The 24,030-nt window shown below is 44.9% G+C and overlaps 1 protein-coding gene across 3 annotated transcripts; it reads left to right on the forward strand.

Annotated features, from left to right (window-relative positions):
* The first annotated feature begins 4,114 nt into the window (after positions 1-4,114).
* Positions 4,115-14,558, forward strand: TP53RK (TP53 regulating kinase). Of its 3 annotated transcripts, none has more exons than XM_079943927.1 (4): positions 4,115-4,614; positions 6,203-6,518; positions 7,088-7,186; positions 14,392-14,558. In XM_079943927.1, exons 1-4 carry the CDS (start codon positions 4,332-4,334, stop codon positions 14,393-14,395), a joined length of 702 nt encoding a protein of 233 aa, XP_079800053.1. In that variant the 5' UTR covers positions 4,115-4,331; the 3' UTR covers positions 14,396-14,558. The 3 variants fall into 3 exon arrangements, with proteins under 3 accessions (XP_079800053.1, XP_079800052.1, XP_079800051.1); XM_079943926.1 differs by having other exon boundaries at positions 4,118-4,614; positions 6,203-6,642; positions 14,392-14,427; XM_079943925.1 differs by lacking the exon at positions 14,392-14,558 and having other exon boundaries at positions 4,121-4,614; positions 6,203-8,428.
* Positions 14,559-24,030: the final 9,472 nt, after the last annotated feature.

Raw genomic sequence — 24,030 nt, forward strand, 5'->3', positions numbered from 1 at the left:
AGGGCTGACAGACTGAGAGAGGAGCAGTCTGGGGTGGGAAAGGAGATGTGAAGTTCTGTTTGGGCTGTGTGATGTTTAAGATGCTCATTAGGCATCCAAGTGGAAATAGATGAGCAGTTCCACATAAGAGCCTGGAGTTCTGGAAAGGAACCAGGCTGGGGACACGCCCACTAATTCTCACCATCAGGCAAAAGCACAAATGCAGGCTCAGCACTCAGATGGTCAGAGGCTTCTCCGGCCTCTCACTGCGTGTTCACACGTAAACATGTGTGTTCACATGTAAACACTTTTGTTCACATGCGTCAGTAGCCACACCCTCACCCAGCAGGAATCGGGTGTCACTGACACAGACAAGCATCTCGGCAAAGAAGACAGCATCGACATGACCTTCCGAGCCAAGGGACCCGTGTACAGTTCTGAAAATAGTAATAGCTGGGGCAGTTGGAAAATATGGCTCCAAAATTCTTTGTTCCTTCCCTTGAAATCCGGGTGTGCTTGTAACTGCTTTGGCCGGTAGATTGCACAGAGTGGCATCGTGTGATTTCTGAGGCTGGGTCACTGTGACACTGGACACAGACCTGGAGCTCTGAGCCTCTGAGAAGTCTGACTACTCTGAGCCTGCCATGCTGTGAAGAAGCCCAAGGCACACAGAGAGGCCACGTGTGGATCCTCCTGTGATGGTCCTAGCCTTTGAGTCTTCCCAGCATGTGCTCCAGAGCCAGCCTTCGATGATTCTGGCTCCCAACCCTCAAGTCTGTCCAGCTAGGCCCCAGACATGGTGGAGCAGAGACAAGCCATCCCTGTTGTTCCCAGTCTGGATTTCTGACCCACAGATTCCATGATTATAATAAAATGGTCGTTTTGAATTTGAAGTTTTGGAGTAAATTGTTATGCAGCAACGATAACCAGAAACAACAGTTTAAACTATTGAGGGATAATTGATTTAAGCATCTTATGTGTATTTACAACTGCCTAATGAGTAGGGATTATTAAAATGTACCCCCATTTTATGAGTGAGGCAAAGGGAAGTGAAGTAACTTGCTTGCATAATAAACAAATAAATAAAAGCAATAGGGCTGGGACTTCCCTGGAGGTCCAGTGGTTAAGACTTTGCCTTCCAGCACAGAGGGTGAGGGTTTGATCCCTGGTCGGGGAGCTAAGATCCCACATGCCTTGTGGCCAAAAACCCAAAACATAAAACAGAAGCAATACAGTAACAAATTCAATAAAGACTTGAAAAATGGTCCACATCAAAAATAATCTTTAAAAAAAATCAATAGTGCTTAAGGACACACACTAGCATACATCTGATCCGGAAGTCAAACTTATGGGGAAAACTGGGCTCTTATCCATCACACTCTACTGCCTTTCTGGCATGGAGAAGAGCCCAAGGAGGCCCCTTGGCCATTGCCATGTGACAATTCCTCCTTCATATGAGTATCTGGAATTGTCACCAGGAGACCTGGTACAGAAAGGCCTGGGCTGTTCCATTCCTGAGATAACCTATAGAAATCATATGATGAAAAAGGGCATGAAGTCATTGATCTTTGATTTCTATGGCTTGCATTAAGTCAGGAAGATGTTTGCATGCCTGCTGTCAGGTTCTATCTCTCCTAGAGAATAGAGAATCCCTCTTCACTGGTTGTCCCAAATGAGAAAGGAAAAGTTCTAATTGGGCATTTTGGTAGGCATCTTCAAAAATGGCTTCCCTTGAGGGTAGGCAGGACCTAGTGACCCACTTCTAACAAATAGGATACAGAAAAAATGATGATTGTTATTCTAGAGATCAGGTTATAAAAGCGATTTCCATCTTGCTCACCCTCTCCTGATCTCTTCTTACTCACTCAGTCTGATGAAGCCACCTGTGTGCTGTGAGCTGCCCAGTGGAGAGTCCCACGTGGCAAGAATTGAGGGTGGCCTCCAGGCAATAGCCAGGAAGGAACTAAGGCCCTCATATTAACAGTCTGTGAGGAACTAAATCCTGCCACTAATCAAATAGTCATACAAACAAACAAAAAGGCAATGCAAAAGAGGAGAGATTCACAGGGGCACCAGGAATTTTCAAGGTTGTTTTTTTCCCTCCTATGAGAAGTCAGGGAGGGCTTCCCTGAGGAAGTGGCATTTGAGCTGAGAATGGAAGGATGCCTAGATTGGTCTAGGCAACAAAGAGAGGGAAGAGCACTTCTGACATGGGAAATAGCAGGTGCAAAGACCCCATGGCAGGAGGGAGCCTAGCAAGAATGAGACTGAGAGAAAGCAAACGTGTGCCCTGGGACTTGCAGAGGGGAGTTTGGTGGGAGATGAGTCTGAAAGAGGGACATAGGGCCTCATGCACGACCTCATGGATCTTTATCTGAAGCACAACAAGGAACCACTGAAAGGTTTTAAATAGGCTTCCTACCACAGAAGCCAGAACCAGTCTGACCATAGCAAGCCTGGGACTTGTAAATATGTTTGCACAGTGGATTTTCCAAGGAGGGTGTTGGAGGTCGGAAGGAACGAAAAGTACCCACCAAACTGAGAAGGTTTCTGGAGAATAAAAAACGAGGTAGGCAGCTGCATATAATCAATAGATCAGTTTATTATAGGGTAACTTACAGGGTAGGAACTGGTGGACAGCAATCCACCCAGTGCATCTGCAGCTGCACTCTGAGCCTTCAAGGGGCCATTGGGACAACTTTATAGCTAACCTAGGGTATGGGGGCACATGCTTGGAAACAGGAAGTGTATTCCTAAGTCAAGATTTATGAATGGGTAACTAGTTCTGTAGGTACTAGGAGTACGTCAGCAAAGGTCTTCATCATTGTTTGGAGGCTAACGGAGCATAGAGGCCACCTGGACTTAAAGATCATTAAACAACATCTATTAACTACAAAGCCCTTGATGACAGAGAAAAGATTTACTATGCAGAACAGGCATAGGTAGGGTCAGTGGAAGGACAGCAGGAACTGTACGGACTCAAGATGGCATCAGTTATGCTAACAGCCATACAGAGGGGTTCAGACAGATTTGGTAACCGTGGAGATGATCATGTGGACACTAACAATTATGATAATGAAACTACAAACCTGGGAAACTGGGCACTATAAATAGAATTGTTTCTGGGTGAGCTTTAAATATGCTGGCTGATGAAAGGTGCTGGAAACCACATTATGTCAACACAAAGGGTCTGATGATGGAAAAGGTGACCTACCCTGTGCATGAATGAACGCAGGGACTGTGGAGCTGAGGGTTGGTGTCAGTCGTAGCAACCCTCAGACCCAAGGGCCTTTCTTCAATATTTCAAACAGGGTCTCAGTGATGGGGGAAGGAAAATGCACACGTGAAGTGTATGCAATCCACCAGGTACCCTCATGAGCAATATCTTATTTAATTTTAATAAGCTATTGCTAAAGTAAAACTAATTATCTTCTTTCTAAAGATGATGGATCTGAAACTCAGAGAAATAATGTTTGTTGCTGCATCACACAGTGTGACAGGCACTTGAGGCTGCCTCCACTATGTGTGAGAGTGAACACGTATACATTAAAAAAAAAATCTGGGAAGAAACGTTATACAATAGTTGACGGGGGGGGGGGCGCGGATTGATGACAGGGATAGGGGTTCTTCAATTTTTCTTGTGGACAAAACTGTGTATTGTAAGAATTTGTTATAGCCTGTATTAGGTTTGCAAATAAAATAAACAGTAAAAGTTTATTTGCTAATCACTCCCAGCTCGGCTTGGGTTCTGTCTCCTTTGAAAAACTCCGCAGCCTGATTATCCCCACCACCCTCTCTGACTCTCAATTACTATTATTATTTTTCTGTAAGATGGGCTTTCATCATTTAACTTTATTCCTCCTGAATGCACTCAATAAACACTAGTGTAAGCTGCTATTGGGGGGCAATTCAGGAGCCCAGGGACGAGGAGTTCCAAGAAGAGAACTCCTGGGGGTGCAGCTTCCCGGGATCCATAAAGACTCCTGAGGAGAGCAGATTCCGAAAAAGTTTTTCCTCGAGAAGCACCGAAGCTTTCCGAAAATAGCCGAAGAGCTGGGATGCAGGGGCCAACAAAGCCGACCGCGAGAGTCACCAAGGGCTTCCGGAAAGAGCCGAGGAGTGGAAAGAGCGGTTTACCGAGAGTTTACGGAGATAGCCGAAGAGCAGGGAGGCGGGGCCACTAGGCTTCGAAAAGAGCCGAAAGGTTGGGAGGAGGAACCAGTTCCACAAGGCGGAAGTGTCGGCGTTCGAGTGGCCGAAGAGCTCCGAGGATTTCCGGAGCTAGCCGAAGAAGCTCCGACAGTTTCCGGAGAGGGCCGAGGGTCTCCAAGCGGCTATGCGGAGGCGCAAACATGGCGGAGGTAGGTCGTGTTGACAGTGAGCTGAACGAGGGGCTGGCGCCCGCGGCCGAAGCACTGGTAGCGGCCCGGGAGCGGAGCAGACGCTTCTTAAGCGGCCTAGAGCTGGTGAAGCAGGGCGCCGAGGCGCGCGTGTTCCGCGGCCGCTTCCAGGGCCGCGCGGCCGTGGTGAAGTACCGCTTCCCCAAGGGCTACCGACACCCGGCGCTGGAGGCGCGGCTCGGCCGGCGACGGACGGTGCAGGAGGCCCGGGCGCTGCTCCGCTGTCGCCGCGCAGGTGAGGCGGCCCGGCTTGGGGGCGTGGGGGACGCGGGTAAGGGGCTCCCCTGCGCTGCGGGCCGCGATTTGCCTCAGTTTCTCTGTTTGTACCTTCTGCATGGCTTTCCGTTAAGAAATGTGATCCTTTTATCCTTTTCGTTCATTAACTCTTCAGAAGCCGCTTGGCCTTGCAGCGACTAGCATTTGTCCCGGAGCCATTGGCGCCTGGTTCAGTTCTGGCTCTGCCACTCTTGCTCAGCGTTGCGCATGTCATTTAACTGCCCTGAACCTCGGTTTCCCCATTTGTACCGTCTCAATTTTCGATCGTTATCTTTTTTTCCTTTTAAGAAGCAGACGTAATTACAGGTACTTGCCCAGGAGCCAGGCTCTCTGGGTTCAAATACTCCGCTGCTTCATATATAGCCTTTCAGCAAAGTTATATAATCTCAGCCTCAGTTTCCTCACATGTAAAGGGAAGTCATTGTAGCTATATCCATCTCATAGGGATGTTGTGGCCATTAGACGAGATGTGTATGCCATGTATTATGTTTGAACATAGGACTGACTTGTGGCGCTCAGTAAACATTAGATTTCATTCAACTGTTTATTTTTTCATTAAAACATCATTGCACCATGACCGTAAACCTTGTCCTCAGATGAGAAACGTAGGCTCAGAGGAGTAACTTGCCCAAGCGACCCAGCCAGGCTCTCAGCCCATATCCCTCTGACCCAGAAACACTGGCTTTTCACTTTTACACTTCCTACCTTTGTTTCTGTCATTGGTATTTTTTAGGTGTCTGCTGTACTCCAAGACACTGTTAGGTGCAGGGAGATCTGGAGGAAATTCAGTAGCGGACAAGCAGATGCACCTCTGCCCTTGATCATATTTAACGACATTATTCACGTGTTCATATTTTCTATTTTCACCCTCTCCAAGATCTGAGTTCTGTTAAGCAGGGATCATGCCTGCTTTGTTTTCTGCTGTATCCCAACAGATCTGTCTCCAGTATCTAGAAGTGTCTTGAGGGTGATTGACATTCAATGAAGATTCATTGAATCTTCAAATTCAGAGAAGTCATTGAATTATTGGAAGTATTGATCGCATGTTATAGAAGCAGAAATGGCAGCTTAGAGAAATTAATGTGACTTTAAAGTTATACGGCTAATAAGGAAGGGAGCAGGGATTTAAACTTGTCCTTCCTCTCTATAAAGATGAATCTCTAAGCCGGCACATGGCTTGGCCTCCTGCTGGTGTCCTTGTCAGGTAGAAACGGCTCTGACTGGGCTGTGCTTACCCTTCTGGCTCTTTATTTTGTATTGTATTTTAGCGAATAAGTATGACAAATGAAGTCCAATCATAAAGGGTGGAAGGGAGGAGGGAGCTTTGGCTCTGCTCACCTTAGCTATGGGGTGGTCTTAGCACAGTCCTGCAGGGGAAACTTCCAGAGAAGTTAAGCTCTACCATTCTGCAGCATTCCTAAATCTTTTTCCCGAAATACGCAGATACACACTGTAAAAAACTGGCTCAGTCTTTGAAAATTAAGCTTACTATTTAAAAAAAAAAAAAGAAGTATCTAATTCAATGACCCCTTATGTCTTGGTTGCAGGAATATGTGCCCCGGTTGTCTTTTTTGTGGACCATGCTTCCAACTGCTTATTCATGGAAGAAATTGAAGGCTCAGTGACTGTTCGAGATTATATCGAATCCACTATGGAGACTGAAAAATCTCCCCAAAGTCTCTTTGGCTTAGCCAAGGCAATCGGACAGGTTTTGGCTCGAATGCACGATGAAGACGTCATTCATGGTGATCTCACCACGTCCAACATGCTCCTGAAACCTCCCCTGGAACAGCTGAACATCGTGCTCATAGACTTTGGGCTGAGTTTCATTTCAGCACTTCCGGAAGATAAGGGAGTTGACCTGTACGTGCTAGAGAAAGCCTTCCTTAGTACCCATCCCAACACCGAGACTGTGTTTGAAGCCTTTCTGAAGAGCTACTCCGCTGCCTCCAGAAAGGCCAGGCCAGTGCTTAAAAAATTAGATGAGGTGCGCCTGAGAGGGAGAAAGAGGTCCATGGTGGGGTAGAAGAATTCTGTGATGACCACAGACGGTTAAGCTGTTCACAGTAACTTTGAAGGAGTGCTATGAATATGAGATTCGACCTAAATAAAGGTGGTGGGATATTTTTAGGTGCCGTCTGTGATCATGCTTCTTAGGCATTATCATCTGCGGTTGACTGTTCTCAAGAGCTTACTCTGTACATAAGACATGTCTGGCAGAACTGGGCGTTCAGAATAAATCTCAGGCTTTCTCTGCAATTGTGCCGTGTACACCTCAGATCAAGGGCATGGCGTTACAAAACAGTGAACCACATACTGAGAACCTTATTCTGTTTTCAGTCCTGGTGAGGCAAGGACAGAGTCTCAGTTGGTGACAGTATGTCTTTATCAGCCCTCTAACCCAGCCTTTTTTGTTGTTGTGTTCATGACAGACTCCTCTTTGAAACCAGTACAGTGGGTTACAACCAGCATTTTAAGAAAGAAATGGAATCAGAGATTAGAAAATATCAGAGCACATTACATGTAGTATTGTAAGTATTGTTTTATGAAACTTGTTTGAAATGTGTATATAGACAATGGTATGTACTAGGTTTTGATGTAAAATACAGTTCTTTTTGAGGGTCATGGTAAAAAAAAATGATGAAAAATGCCGCTTAACTCCAGTTTCTCCTTTTTAAAAAAAGCAGGCTCATAGCTTTCAGGCAACTGAAATTTATGTATTTCTGTACAAGAGGTTTTTTTTTTATTTTTTTTTGTTTTTTTTTTTGCGGTACATGGGCCTCTCACTGTTGCGGCCTCTCCCGTTGCGGAGCACAGGCTCTGGACGTGCAGGCTCAGCGGCCATGGCTCACGGGCCCAGCCGCTCCGCGGCATGTGGGATCTTCCCGGACCGGGCTCAAACCCGTGTCCCCTGCATCAGCAGGCGGACTCTCAACCACTGCGCCACCAGGGAAGCCCCTGTACAAGACTTTTTATTTTTGTTGCTCTGTGTTTTTATGGCTATCTTCTAATTAAGAAGTGATTGGTATAAAGTTCCTTTTAATTTCTATAGGTAAAGAAGCCGGTTTATATCAAAGACAGTAAGTAGATTGAGCAAAGATAGGGAAGTAGCTTGGAAATGACTGAAGTTTGATAAAACCTGGTTTAAGAGAAGGTGCAGGAAAACTGTATTAAGATGCAAAAGTACCGCGAATTAGCTCACACTTATCCTTGCCCAGTTTCTTCCCCCAAAGAATTTGTGTGTGTGTTGGGAGGGAGGTGGGTATAATAAAACACTTTCCTCCTGCAAGCTCTAACTAGCAAGTCAATATTTTGAGTGTGGGCACTGTACTGGGTACCAGGTGCGATGATGAGCAAGATGGACAAGCATGTTCTCATGGAGTGAACATTCTGGAGCAACTTGGACTGTGTCAGTTTTGTTCACCACAGTTATCACTCTGCACACGGCAGATGCCCAGGAATGAAAGAAAACTTCCCTTTCTGGGTAGTGGTGACTGGTTGAGAGAACTGACATCATTGTTTGGTTACTACACGTCAGGCATTGAATCTAAAACAACGCTAAATTAGGTATTGTCACCATTCGATAGAGAAACGGGCTCAGAAGGGGGGGAGCTTGTCCAAGATGTCACAGGTAGCAAGGGGTACTTTTCCCTGGCTCCAAAGCCCGTATGCTCTCCACTGATCCTTTAAGAAATGAGATGCATTTCAATATGTGACCCATATTATTATAATACGTGTTGGCATTATGTTACACTATTTTCAAATAATTCCAAGGCCACAGGAGCTGGCCATAATTTTTTTCAATGAATATTCTCAACGTGGCTGAGGGCTTATTCCCCAGTTTCCTCATATACCGTACAGCTAATATGGCTAATCTCTACCTCGTGGGGAGAATGGTTGAGCCACGCGTGCAGCTGTTAAGTCAGCGGATACCTAGCGCTCGCTGTGTGCCAGGCACTGGAGATACAGAGGGGACACAAATGTCTCTGGAAACAAACTGAGTCCCTAAGACAATTTCAGACAGTGATGAGGGCTGTAAAGCAGCGGCGCCCAACCTTTCTGCCGCCAGGGACCGGTTTCGTGGAAGACAGTTTTACCCGGGGGTTGGGGATGCTGGTTGAGGCGGTCCTGCCAGCGATGGGGAGGAATGGGGGGCAGCAGATGAAGCTTCGCTCGCTCGCCCGCCGCTTACCTCCTGCTGTGTGGCCCGGTTCCTAGCAGGCTACGGACCGGTACTTGGTCCCGATCCGAGGCCCGGGGGTCGGGGACCCCTGCTGTAAAGGATGCTGAGATTCTGAGTGACCTCGAGTGGAGGGAGAGGGAGGAGTGGTCAGGGAAAGCCTCGATGAGGTGACCTTGGGAGTAAGACGTGACGGAGAACCAGGAGATGGGGCGTGGGACTCCAGGTACCGAGTTGGTGAAGGAGGAGCATCCCTGAGGGACAGCAAGGCTGGTGGGGCTGGTTTGCCACCGAGCAAGGAGGAGGAGCAGGAAGTGAGATCGGAGAGGTGGGTAAGTGCTGGGTCACGCAGGGCCGAGTAACAAGGCTGGGTTTTTATTCTTAATGCAGCTCAGGAGGTTTTAAACCAGGAACATCTGATGTACATTGTGAAAGGATGACATTGGTAGAAAAAAAAAAACTGCAAGGGGCCAGAGTGGAGGCAAGAAAACAGTGAGAAGGTTAGCCTGTGATAAGGATAGACCAGGGTGGAGGTGTCGGCAAGCATGCCGCAAGCCATGTGGCGGTCACCGGGGTATGTGACACGGTGGCCAGTGGCTGTGGGAGTGGCGGCAGCAGCAGCAGGGAAGCAAAAATGACCTCTGCAGGCATTAAGAGGGAGAGGGAGACGCCGGAGGCTGGAGACACTTCACACGTGTTCCCAGCAGGAGTATTTCCTGTTTTCATACTCAGCCTGTGGCCAGGGCAGGGAAATAAGGATTAACAAGCCTTCCTAGGGGAGCAGTGGATTCTTCTCCTAGTTCAGTGTCTCACAGAGGGCTAAGGAACCCTCTGCAATCCCAGATCCCTCAAAGTCCACAGGGGACAGACAGCCTGTGCTTTGCACCGATGAGCCAATGGCACCAGCAGCAGCATGTGAATTCCCACCGGTTATAACAAGGGTTATAACGGATGAGGAAACACTCTTAGCAGTGAGAAGTAGGACGTCCTAGGGTCACAATAAGTGACAGAGCTGGCATTCAAGCCCACATTTTTAACAACAGTTTATTGAGCAGTCACTAAGTTCTTTGTGTGCATTAACCCATCTTACAGAGGAGACAACTGAGGCACAGAGAAATTCAGTCTTGCCCAAGGTAACACTGCTAATGAATGGCAGGGCCAGGGAAATGTGATGTGGCATAGATGTGTCCAACACTGAAAAGGACACAGGCCCACATCTCCTGGGAAATTGTGGCCAGTCCACTGGCCACAGAATGCAGTTACCCAAGCCTGGCCTACTGAGTGCCCCGTATAGGCGTGCTCTTATTAAATGATCTGAGCTGGCCGAGAGGAGATGGGACCACCTGCACTCATGAGGCACGTGGGCTGTAATCTCGGCCATAACTGAGGACGTTAGCCTGAATCCTGATCCTGGTTCCAATACAATCTTATTTACAAAAACAGGCAGCTGGTTTGTGGGCCACACTTTGATGTTTTAAAATATTACATTAACATATTGGTCTCAGTTAACTGAGTTTTAGGGTCCCCCTTAAGTTTGTGCCCTAGGCAGGTGCTTCTCTTGCCTTGCCAGAGCCCTGACCCTGCCATCACCAACTGACAGAGCCCCTGACAGTGAGTGCCCACGTCCTTACAAGGGCCTGCCCCAACCCTCTTTCTGGAACTGGGTATCTCCTCTTTTGTCTTGAATTCAGGGCCCTGCAACTCCAAAGGACTGAATTCCCCTTTCCCCGAACCCAGTGGAGTGGCTCTCCTTCGCCACCAGAGGTCGCAAGTTACCGTCATTCTCTGTGCAAAGAAGTCAAAAAGAAACTTCCCTCCCCTTCCATCCTCTTTCACTTCCTTCTCTCCTCCCCTCCTCTTCCTCCTCTGTCCTCCTCCCCTCTGCCTCCCTTGTTCTCTTTCCTCTCCTTCCCTCTCCTCTTGCTGTCTCCCTCCCTCCCTCCCTCCCTCTCTCCCTCTCTCCCTTGAACTTGTTCATTTATTCACTCAACACCTTAGCTGAGTGTCCAGATGTGGTGGGCACCATGCTTATCACTCAGGATCCTGGTGAGCAAGACAGACCACACGTGGGGACGTCTAGTTCCCTCCTGCCTTGATTTTGTCATGCGTTCTCTCACTCACTCGCTCACTCACTAGGCATTTAGCAAGCGTGTTGGCTGTGTCCAGCTCAGTGCCAGATCCCGAAGAAGCTACAGTGACGAGGAAGTCCCCCTACCACCATCCCAGTACCGCTGCAATCAATGGTTTCCCCACTGCTCCCTGTCCCCCCCGCCCTGCCCCACTTCTGCCCTGGACCCCCCTGCATCCTTCCTCAGCAGCCAGAGACACCCTTGTAAAGCCAGAGGATGCCACTTCCCTCTTCAGAAGTGTGACGGCTTCCATCCCATGTCTCCTTGCTCACCAGCTGCATGGCTTGGGACCCCCTCACTGTACCTCTGAGCCACAGTGTCCTCATCTGTAAAATGGACTAACAGTGGTGTCTACCTCGTGGAGCTGCTGTGAGCACTCTGCTGGGTCGGCATTCCCAGGAAGCACACTCAGCGATGTGGTGTCAAACACCACTTTGTCTTCCATGAGCACCCTGTATAGAAGCTAACACCCCCAGCCTCAGCCCTCCCATCACCTCCCCAGCTTTGTCTCCATCCCATTCACGAGCACCTGCTACCATTTATATTCACTTGCTCATTTGCTTCTTGTATGCGGTGCGGGGCAGAGGGTCCTGTTTGCTGCACTGTCTCAGCCCTTGTTTCTGTATTGGTGCCTGGAAGGTAGTGGGTGCTCAGTAAACATTTACTGAATTGAGTTGGATTCCCTTATACAAGCCCAGCCTGCTTGTTGGAAAAAAAACCAAGGAGCTACGTGAGCCTTCCTCCCCTATGCCAAACACACACACACACACACACACACACACACACACCCCACCTACCCACAGTCTTCCCTGCTGGAGGCAAAGCAGAGTAGGGTCCTGGCCTGCAGCTTGGAACAAAAAACAGTCAGAAGCCTGGGGGTTTGGTGCCGATCAAAGGCCTCCTGATGTTTGTAAACCTTTGCTCTCTGCCCGGGATACAGGGGGTTAGGGGATGGCCCAGAATCCACAGTTAGTTGTAGCTCCAGGCCAGGGGAGTCCGGGCCCTGCCCCTTTCCCCGTAGAGAGGGAAGGCCCTGAGAGGTCAAGTTGCTTGACTCCCTCCCTCCAGGGTATCTCAAGGGGTGACTTATCTCCGCCCCAGCCTCAGCCCACCTGCTGAGACTTGCTTCAAAGCCAGTATTGCTCTTGGAGCCATAGAGGCCTTGACCAAGATGTCACGCTGAAAGATGCTGACCGTGGTACGGGGCTCAGTGAAGGGAGTGGGGGAGGCACTGAGAGTCCCTTCCGTGCAGGTGAAGTGGAAACTGGTGCCCATACTCTCCCCTCAGGCCCTCTCCCCTCTCCCTGCTTTATGTTTCTTCATAGCACTAAGCACCGTGTGATATGCTATATATGTCACTCAGGCATCTCGTTACAGAGCTGCCAAAATGAAACCTCTATGAGAGCAGAGGCTTTTGCTTCGTTCGATCACTGCCAGAGCCCAGCACCCAGAAAGATGCCTGGTACATAGTATGCGCTCAATTCATATTTGTTGAACGAATGAGATGCATGATTCTGGTCGATGTTCATAGTAATAAAATACACTTTATTTAAAGCATGTTCAACTATTCAATAGTTGATTGAACCCCTGCTATGTCCCAGGCGCTGGGACTGTAGCACGGTACAATCTGGACTCCTTATTCTCATGGGGCTTCATCTAGGAGGGAATAATTTCAAATGGTGAGTCATGCTGTGAAGGAACAACTGAGGGGATTTTATACAAAGGGAGTGTTGTAGAGTTGAGGAAGGCTACGGTTCATTAAATTAGGTAGTCACGGAGGCCCTTCTGAGGAGGTGACATCTGAATTGAGACCTGAGTGAGGAGAAGGAACCAGCCACTATGAAGGGATGCTGGGGAAGGAGTGGGGAGGAGAGATCCAGGCAGAGGGAGCAGTCAGTGCAAGAACTTGGCATGTTCAAGGAGCAGGAAGAAGGTCACAAAGAGGGTGGCACCCAATGGTTGAGGGGAAGGCAGGTGGGACATGGTGTTGAAGTATTAGGCAGGATTCAGTTATTCATGTAAGTGACCAGCACAGTGCTTGGCACATAGCAAGCCCCTTAGTAACTGAGCTGATGTGTATAATTAGTGTGCGTGTATATATATATATACACACACACACACACACACACACACACACACACACACACACACACACACACACACACACACTTTACAGAGGTTGTAATTTGCGTATTAAAAAGGGGGGTAGTGGGCTTCCCTGGTGGCCCGGTGGTTGAGAGTCCACCTGCCGATGCAGGGGACATGGGTTCATGCCCTGGTCCGGGAAGATCCCACATGCCACGGAGCAGCTGGGCCCGTGAGCCATGGCCGCTGAGCCTGCGCGTCCGGAGCCTGTGCTCCGCAACGGGAGAGGCCACAACAGTGAGAGGCCCGCGTACCATCTGTCCAATGGGCATACCAATGGGAATGAAAATAAATGGTAGTCAAACCATCCTCTGACTGTGGAAGTTCTTTAAGAATTCCCTCCCCCGACACACACAAAAGATAAAACACACCAAAAAAAGGAAAAGAAAGAATTCCCTCCCACACTCTACTTTCTTTTCAGTGTAAAGGGGGGAAGAAACAAAGGCAGGGAGCTAATTAGTGGGTCCAGCCTTGGAGCCCCCTTGTCCCCTGTAGAGTTCTAAGTCATCCAGCTAGAGGCCTCATGTCTGCACTCTCCTTCCTATAAGAAGCTCTTCTCCAGGTGAGAAAAGTAATAGTGGTGGTAACATTTACCTATTGCTGTGTGACAAACTGCTCCACAACATAATGGCATAAAACAACCATTTATTGTGTTTGCAGATTATGTGGGTCAGAACTTTGGACAGGGCAACTCAGGGATGTCGTGGTTTTTTTTTTTTTAACCGAGGAATGTCTTTGATCTACCACATCTGGGGCCTTAGTTGAAAGGCAAAGGGCTGGAATTATCTGAAGGCTCATTCACTCATATGCCAGTTAGTTATTGCTAGTGGCTTCTTGGGTTTCTCTCCATGTGGTTTTACTGCCTGGTTTAGTTTGAACTCCAGATATGACAGCTGGGTTTCAAGGGCGAGAGTCTCAAAGAGTGAGGGAACCAGGCAGAAGCTGTACCCACTTTATGGCTCAACCTTGGAAATCACATCGCATCCATTCTGCCATGTTCTATTGGTTGGTGCATCACAAGCCCCCACCCACTTTCCAGAGGTGGGGACATAGACCCCCAATTCTCAGTGCGAAGTGTTAATCACATTGTAAGAGGAGCATATGGGATGCACACGTAGGATGGAAGATATATATTGGTGCTGTCCTTGGAAAATCTGCCACAAGCAGAGTAACAATGGCCAATTGTTGCACACTTACCGTATGCAAGTACTGTGCTCTACGCTCGCCTGTTAATCCTCCCAACATCCCTATGAGTTACATACAATTTTTGTTCTCTTTTCAGATAAGGAAACTGAGGCCTAATGGGTTGCATAACAAGCAAGTGGTACAGCCAGAATTTGAGTGTTGCTTCATCCAGTGCGGTGTGACAGGCTCAATAAGGTAATGAAAATGGATTATTATAAGGATTAAATAAATTAATACATGTAAAGTGCTGCAAACAGTGCCTCACACATAGTTAAGTGCAGTATATGTGCTTGCTATTATTAATGCTATCATTATTATTATTACTACATTTGAGTCACCAGATTGAAACCTCTGCTCTAATAGAAGATATTTGTACTCTGAATCTCTCAGCTGGTTCCAGAAACAGGGAGCCAGTCCAGGGGCGCTGGGTGCAATATACCCTGGTCCCAGTTGCCTCCGGGCTTTGGGGAATGGGCTTGCGTTTCTATGATGTCAGCTGGTCCAAATCCCCAGGACTCGTTTTTCCGGTTTGGAGCACCCCATCCTCCCACACCCAGGCCTCACATGTCCAAAGTGCTCTCTGCAGGGCCTCGCTGACCATCCCAGGCTGTCTGACACTAACCTGGCTAGAACCTTTGATGAAGCCGACTATTGGGCTGGCTCAAGGTCAGGTCTCCAACTTGAAAGGACATGGGAGAGGGTTTCATCACAGCCTGCAAAGAGTCCATTGGGAAATAACTTGCCCTAGGGGTTTACGGGAATCATGGCAGCATGACCTGGATAGGAAGTGGGCACTGCACCTCTTCCAGGGCCTTTCTCTTGCCATCTCTTGGTTTCCCAAATTTCAGATCTTTGCATCCAATTTTTGGAATTTTGCCATAACCATGCACTTCCCATACTAAGAGTTACTTAGTGTTTTTCTTTGAGTTGCTTCACATGGTAAACTTCAATAGATTTAACTTAAAAGGAGGATTGTTTTAAAATCATGGGCTTTAGTTTAAAAAAAAGAAAGAAAGAAAGAAATCACTTGTCCTAAGTCAAAAGTAATTAGAAGAATGAATAAAATGAAAAGAAACCAGTGCTGTCCAGTCGCAGCAAGATGTTGAAGTCTCTGGCCTTGAAATCTTCTTTGGCTGTTACAAAGAGAGTTACCAAGTGATGAGATGTTAAAGGGACACTAACACCCAGCCGAGACCCTCTCCGTGGTGTAATGAAGAGTTAAAGAAAATTGACACAGGGAATAACTTTCACTCTGTGGGATTAAATGTTATTTAAATACCGTCTAGTACAACATAAAATGATCTGTGTTTCCTTACGGGTCTGCCTCTCAGGTGTTGAGAAACATTCCACCATCTAATTCGGTCTCAATGACAGCTCCTTTCTGTCCCTCCCTCAGAGATCTGAAGACATGTCCACAGAAAAACCTGCGCACAAATGTTCATAGCAGCGTTACCATAATAGCCCCAAAGTGGAAACAACTCAAATATCCATCAAGTGACACATGGATAAATAAAATGTGGTATATTTATACAATGGAACATTATTTGGCCATAAAAATGAGAGAAGTACTTACACATGCTACAGCGTGGGTGAACCTTGAACAAAATCATGCTAAGTGAAAGAAGCCAGGCACAAAGGACCACGTATTGTATGATTCCATTTATACAAAATGTCCAGAATAGGCAAATCTAGAGAGACAGAAAGTAGATCAGTGGTTATCTAGGGCTTTGGAGGTTGGGGGGAGATTGGGCGTTGGTTGAGACTGTTAATGGGTGTGGGGTTTCTTTCTAGGATGATGAAAGATTTCTATAATCGATTATAGTAATGGCTGCACAACTTTGTGAGTATACTAAAAACTCTGGACCTCTTGGCTTTAAATGGATGAATTGTATGCTATGTCAGTTATATCTAAGTAAATCTGTTACTAACATAATGAAAGCAGCATCTGTCACTCTGCTTAAATCCCTGCAGTGGCTGCCCTTGTCATTCAGGGTAGAATGCAGAATCCTTACTCAGCCTTTCAAGATCCTGTGTCTTCTAGTCGCTGGCTGCCCTTCTGATCACACCTCTGTACCCAGTTCCTTGATGACTCTAAGCCAGGTCTTGCTTGCTCTTGCCTCAGAGCCATTGCACTTGGCTTTTCCTTCCTCTTGGAATGCTTCCTTCACATACTCAGAGGGTCCACTCGCCCACTTTCCTTGGGTCTCTGCTTAGCTTAAGGCCCTTAGTCACCTAGTCATCCAGGGCTTCCCTGACCACCTTATCTGAAATGGTACCCCCGCCCGCCATCACAAGCCATCTCCCTCTCCTGCCTCATTTTCCTCCGTAGCACTTGTCATCTTCTCATCTTTATGCCATAATACATTTTACTCATTTGTTTATCATTTGTCTCCTCCAACTCCATCCCCCGCCAACTAAATGAAAGTTCCAGGTAGGCAGAGATTTAAAATTTTTGGTCTTATTCATGATTGTATTCATAGCCTGGTATATAGTTGCTATGCAGTCAATATTTATTGAATAAAAGGAATAATGAAAGGTATGTATGATTAGCCCCAAGTTTGCTGGTGAGGAAAACCAAGTCTGGTGTTTAAATATTCATTTAGTAAACATTGACAGAGCACCTACCACAGACCACGCCCAGGCCCTGGAGATATTAAGTGGCAAAAATTTGGTAGAACTCAGGAGGGCCATGAGAACCGGATTGAAGTCTCTAGATATGAAGTTGTAGAAGGCAACTCAGATTTTGCATCAGGGAAATGATTCCACCAGAATCTGACAAAAGATGGATTAGCTTTTAGGGGTGTGGGGAGTTGGAAAGTAGTGGAGTTGTTCCAAAAGTGGCTCTCAACCCCAGCTGCACATTAGAATCTGCTGGGGGCTCTTAAAAATCCTGATGTTCAGACCACATCCCAGACAATTAAATCAGACTCTCTAAGGGCAGTGCCTGGGCGTCAGCATTTTTAAAGCTTCCCAGGTGATTCCAAGTGCAGCCAGGGTTGAGAACCACTGTGTTAGATGGTTAGAGGAGTGTTGATGACCCTTGTTATCTGATGGTACTGAGTATTAGGAAACAGCTTCTTGAGTGCATATGCTCAAATTGTTGACAACTCTCAAATATTTGAGGGGATGAGGTGTTATTTTACTTTAATGTTCACCGTAAAAGTCATATTTCTCGTATCTAATAAACACATCTAATGAAACATATCTAATAAAACATATACTCTGAGTCATTACTATGTCGTGGTTAGGCATGGGGACTCTGGAGCTAGACTACTGGGATTTGAATCCTCCTTAATAGCTGTGTGTCCTTGGATAAGCTACTCAAGCTCTCTGTACCTCAGTTTCCTCCTCTGCAAAATGGGAATATATTAGCATCTACTGCATAAGGTCATTTTTGTGTTCAGTGAGTTAAATCATATAAAGCTCTTAGAACAGGGCCTGGCACAGAGTAAGTACTCAGTGAATGTTGGCTGTTATTATTCATTAATAAGTAAGGTATGAAGACAACATTCCTTGAGCATTTGACATAGATCACTAATTTGATTAAATTCTCTTGAACAGTATAAACTGCAATTATACATTTTAGTAAATCTGATTCTTTTGAATGGTTCAAGCATATTAAACAGTAGACCAGGGACTTCCTTGGTGGTACAGGGGAATGCAGGGGACGTGTGTTCAATCCCTGGTAGGGGAACTAAGATCCCATGTGCCGCGGGGCAACTAAGCCCGCGTGCCACAACTATTGAGCTCATGTGCCTCAACTATTGAGCTCACATGCCTCAATGAGAGAGCCCGAGTGCCGCAAACTACAGAGCTCATGCGCCCTGGAGCCCGCGCGCCACAACTAGAGAGAGAAAACCCGCATGCCACAACTAGAGAGAAGTCCGCGCGCTGCAACTAGAGAGAAGCCCGAGCAGACCGTGAGCCATGACGCAAAGATCCCGCATGCCTCAACAAAGATCCCGTGTGCTGCGACTAAGACCCGACACAGCCAAAAAAAAAAAATAAGGAAAATAAATAAATTAAATAAATAAATATATATATATAAAAACTAGTAGACCAAGTATATACAGATTCATTGTGGATGAAACTCATGCATACTCTTACACCAAGACAGGTTACAAAAGTGCTGACCCCATGGAATTTAGTTTATTTCTTATTCATATTTTTAGAAAATCATAGTTTTAAAAAATTTATAGATAGAACTATAGAAATTACATAATCTGAACACCAGAGAGAAAATAGACTGAAAAAATGAACAGAGCCTCAGGAATCTGTGGGATTATAACAAATGGTCTAACATTTGTGTCATTGGAGTTCTGAAAAGAGAGGAAAAAGAGGAAGGAGCATAAAAGTATTCAAAGAAATAATGGCTGAAAACTTCTCAGACTCTAGAGGCTGAATTAACTCCAAACAAGATAACTAAAAGAAACTACACCAAGGCATATAGTCAAACTTCTGAAAACTAAAGACAAAGAAAAACACCTTGCAAGCAGTGAGAGAGAAATGAGATCTTACCTCTAGAGGAAAAGCAATTCAAATGACAGTGAATTTCTCACCAAAATTCATGAAGTCCAGAAAAAAGTGGCATAACGTTTGTCAAGTGCTGAAAGAAGAAACTGTCAACTCAGAATCCTATATCCAGTGAAAATATCCTTTAGGAACAAAGGGGAAGTCAAGACCTTCTCAGATGAAGAAAACCTAAGAGAGTTTGTTGCCATTGGACCTACTCTAAAAGAATGACTAAAGGAAGTTCTCTAAACCAAAAGGAAATGATAAAGGAATATTTGAATATCAGGAAGGAAGAAAGAACATAGCAAGCAAAAATATAGGTAACTGCAATAAACTGTTTTCCTCTTGGGTTTTCTAAATTATGTTTAATGGTTGAGGCCAAAATTATGACATTGTCTGATGTGGTTCTAAATGTATGAGGAGGAAATACAAGATAATAATACTATAACAGGTAAAGTAAAGGGACATAAAGGGAGATAAGGTATCTATACTTTACTGAAATTGGTACCAGGAGACTGTGCTGAGTTATGTACATACAATGTAGTAACTAGAATAAGCACTAAAAAAATCCATACTAATAAATGCACTCAAAATCACTATGTAAAAATCAAAATGGAATTCTAAAAAATGTTCAAGTAATCCACAGGAAGGCAGGAAAAAGAAAACAGAAATAAGAGAGATAGAGAATAGATAGAGAACATATAGAAAACAGAATGGCAGATTTAAGCCCTAATATATCAGCTATTAGTTAAATGTAAATGGTCTAAAAACACTAATTAAAAGACAGAGCCTAGCAGAGTGGAGTTTTTAAAAGCATGACCCAACTGTATGCTGTCTGTAAGAAACTCACTTCAAATATAGGGCTTCCCTGGTGGCGCAGTGGTTGAGAGTCCGCCTGCTGATGCAGGGGACACAGGTTCGTGCCCTGGTCAGGGAAGATCCCACATGCTGCGGAGCGGCTGGGCCCGTGAGCCATGGCCGCTGAGCCTGTGTGTCCAGAGCCTGTGCTCTGCAACAGGAGAGGCCACAACAGTGAGAGGCCCGCGTACCGCAAAAAAAAAAAAAAGATATATGCATATTGAAAGTAAAAGGATAAAAATATATATATGGCAAACAGTAGTCAAAAGAAATCATAAGTGTCTATATTAATATCAAAGAAGGTAGACTTCAGAACAAAGAAAGTACCCAGAGACATAGAGGGACATTATATAATAATGAAGGAGTCAATACACTAAAAAATTTAGCAATCTTAAATGTGTATATGCCAAGCAACAGAGCTACAAAATATGTGAAGCAAAAACTGATAGAACTGAAAAGAGAAATAGACAAATCTACATTTATAGAGACTTCAACACCTTTGACTCAATAATTGATAGAATAAGTAAATAGAGAATCAGCAAGGCTATAGAAGAACTTGACAATACCATCAAACAACAGAATCTAGTTGACGTTTATAGAACAGTCCCCCCAGCAACAGCAAAATACACATTCTTTCAAGTGACTATAGAACATATAGAAAGATAGTTATGCTGGACTGTAATACAAACCTCAAGAAAGTTAAAAGAATTGAAATTATACAAGGTTATGGTTCTTTGACCATAGTGGAATCAAATTAAAAATCAATAACAGAAAGATCATAGGAAAATCTCCAAACACTTAGAAACTAAACACCTCACTTCTAAATAATCCACGGGTCAAAGAAGACATCTCAAGGGGAAATAAAAAATACATTGAACTGAATGATAATTAAAATACACCACATAAGATTTGTGAGACACAGCTAAACCAGTGCAGAGAGGGGGAATTTTTATCATTAAATGTATACATTTGAAAAGGTGAAAAAGGTCTCAAATCAATAATCTAAGCTCCCACTTCAATGTCCTAGAAAAAGAAGAGTAGAAAAAAAGAAAAAAGAAAGAGAAGCATGGAAAAAAGAAAGATAGGCCTAGAAATCAATGAAATTGAAAACAGAAAAACAACCTCCAAACATTGGTTCTTTGAAAAGAGGATTAAATTTAAAAATCTCTAGTAAGACTGACAAAAAGAGAGAGAAAAGATGCAAGTTACCAAATGAATGAATCAGGAATGGATGAATGAATCAAGGATATCACTATAGAACCTGCAGACATCAAAAGGGAGTACTAGAAACTCTACATGCAAACATTTAACAATTCAGATGAAACAGACCAACTCCTCAGAAAATAAAAACTACCACAATGTACTCAATATGAAGTAGATAATTCAAATAGCCCTATAACTATTAAGAAAATTAAATATAAAATTTTGCAAAAAATAAAAAAATCTATAGGCCTAGATGGTTTCACTGGGAAATAATACCAAACACCTAAACAAGAATTAACACCAATTCCATGCAGTCTCTTCTAGAAAATAGAAGAGAAGGGAACAATTCCCAATTCATTTATGAGGCTGGTATTATCCAGATACCAAAACCAGGCAAAGGCAATAAAAAAAGAAAAACTACAGACAATATCCCTCATGATTATAGATGTAAAATCTTTAATAAAATATTAGCAAATAGAATTCAACAAAATATAAAAATAATTATACATCATGATCAAGTGGCATATTCCCCAGGGATACAAAGCTGGTTCACTACTTGAATACCAATCACTGTAATCCATCATATTAATAGGCTAAAGAAGAAAAATAATTTGATCATATTAATTGATGCCCCCTCCCAAAGCATTTGATAAAATTCAACACTCATCCATGATAAGAACTCTCAGAAAAATAAAAATAGATGGGAACTTTCTCAATTTGAAAAGGAGCATTTACAAAACACCTACAGCTAACATTATAGTTAATAGTGAAAGATTGAATGCTTTCTCCCTGAGATTGTGAATCATGTAAGAATGTCCTTTCTCAAACTCTTATTCAACCATAGTGCCTGAAGTTCTAGCCAGTGCAGTAAGGCAAGAAAAGTAAATACAAGACATACAGATCTGAAAGGAAGAAATAAACCAGTTCTTATTTGTAGATGACATGATTGTCTATATAGAAGTCTGAAGGATTTGAGAAAAAAAAAAAAACCTCCCAGAACTAATTAATGAATTGAGCAAGATTTTAGGATATAAGATAAACATACAAAATTCAATTTTATTTCTATATATTAGCAGTGAATATATGGATCCTGAAAAAAATAGAATACCATTTACATTGCTCAAAAATGCAGTACTTATGTGCAAATCTAACAAAACATGTATAGGACTTTTAGGCTGAAAATTATAAAATGCTGATCAAAGAAATCAAAGAAGATCTAAATAAATGGAGAGACATACCACGTTCATGGATTAGAAGAGCCAACAGAGTAAAGATGTCAATTATCTCCAAATCGATATGCAGGTTTAATTTTTGTAGATATAGATAATATTCTAAGAATTTACATAGAAATGCAAAGAAACCAGAATATCTGAATCAATTTTGAAAAAGAAGGATAAAGTGGGAGGAATCACTGTCCCTATTTTCAGGACTTATTATACAGTTACAGTCATTAAGACAGTGTGGTATTGGTAGAGGGATAGACAATTAGATCAATGGAACAGAATAGGGAAACCAGAAACAGATCCACCAAATATGCCCAATTGATTTTTGACAGAAGTGCAAAAGCAATTCAATGGAATAAAGATAACTTCTTAAACAAGTGAAGCTGCAGCAATTGGTAGGCAAATTGATAGGCAAAAAAAAAAAAAAAAAAAAAAAGAACCTCAATCTAAGCCTCATACCTGATATAAAAATTAACTCATGGACTTAAATATAAACATAAAACTATAAACTATCAAACTTCTAGAAAAAAATGTGAGAAAAATCTTCAGGATCTAGGGCTGTGCAAAGACTTCGACACCAAAAGCGTGATCCAAAAAAGGGAAAATTTGATAAATTTGACTCCACCAAAATTACAAATGTTTGCTCTTTGAAAAGTCTGTTAAGAGGATGAAAAGCCAAGCTATAGACTGGGAGAAAATTTTTGCAGACAACGTATTTGTCAAAGGACTGGTATCTAGACTGTATAAAGTACTCTCAAAACTCAACAGCAGAAAAAACGGTCCACTGAGAAAATGGGCAAACAACAGGAGGAAATAATTTCCCCCAAAGAGGATATACAGATGGCAAAGAAGCATGTGAAAAGATGTTAAACATCATTAGCCGTTAAGAAAATGCAGATTAAAACCACAGTGAGGGCTTCCCTGGTGGCACAGTGGTTGGGAGTCCACCTGCGGATGCAGGGGACGTGGGTTCATGCCCCAGTCCGGGAGGATCCTGCATGCCGCGGAGCGGTTGGGCCCGTGGGTCATGGCCGCTGGGCCTGCGCGTCCAGAGCCTGTGCTCCGCAGCGGGAGAGGCCACAACAGTGAGAGGCCCGAGCACCGCAAAAAAACCAAAACCAAAAACAAAAAACCACAGTGAGATACCTCTACACCCCTATCAGAATGGCTAAAATAAAAAATACCACCCCAGTGCTGGCAAGGACGTGGGGAAACTGGCTCACTCGTACATGGCTAACAGAAATGTAAAACGGTGCTAACACTCTGGAAAATTGCATGGCGGTTTCTTCAAAAACCAAGGGTGCAACTACCATCCAATCCAGGATTGTACTCCTGTGCGTTTATCCAAGAGGAACAAGAAGACTCCTCCGGGCCCCAACCCACAGACGACTGACCCACCGTGGGAGAAAATAAGGAAAACAATCTCAACAGCAATAGCTGCTAACAGACCTCTTGTCTAGCAGAGACCATCACTGGCATCGCCCCCACTGTGTGGCTGAGAAAACTGAGGCTCAGAGGCCGTTGTCAAGGCCACGCAGCTAGTATGTGGCAGAGCCAGTACCTGAACCCACTTATTACTAGTAAGTGATTTAATCTTCCAGTTGTTATGGCCCTTTTCACGGGAGAGTAAGGAAGGGTTCAGCCAGTTGCCCCCGGCCACATAGCTGGAAAGTCAGGAGGTTTAAACCGGAGGCTACTCTGCCTTCTGGGCTGGAGTCCTGTTCCTTAGTTCTAGGGTCGAACTTTTCCTAACTTTCCCGGGTCTCTTTCGCCCAGTCCCAGGGGAGCAGGCACCACCCTTTTCCTCCGGGAGGCGCAGGGAGAGGGCGGGCCCCCAAGCGCAGTCCCCTCCCCAAACCCTCCCCCAGGCTATAAGCCGGAGCCGGGGGGCCAGGCGCGGGCAGTCCCGGACTGGCCCGCTCCGCGGGGCGATCGCGCAG

This window comes from Stenella coeruleoalba (genome assembly GCF_951394435.1).
Source record: "Stenella coeruleoalba genome assembly, chromosome: 15".
Lineage (NCBI taxonomy): Eukaryota > Metazoa > Chordata > Mammalia > Artiodactyla > Delphinidae > Stenella > Stenella coeruleoalba.

What these genes read in the sequence shown, in the direction of transcription:
- TP53RK (XM_079943925.1), top strand. Translation starts at nt 4,332, where the DNA reads ATGGCGGAGGTAGGTCGTGTTGACAGTGAGCTGAACGAGGGGCTGGCG. An exon ending in GCTCCGCTGTCGCCGCGCAG is followed by an intron (nt 4,615 to 6,202) that starts GTGAGGCGGCCC and finishes TCTTGGTTGCAG; the next exon opens with GAATATGTGCCCCGGTTGTC.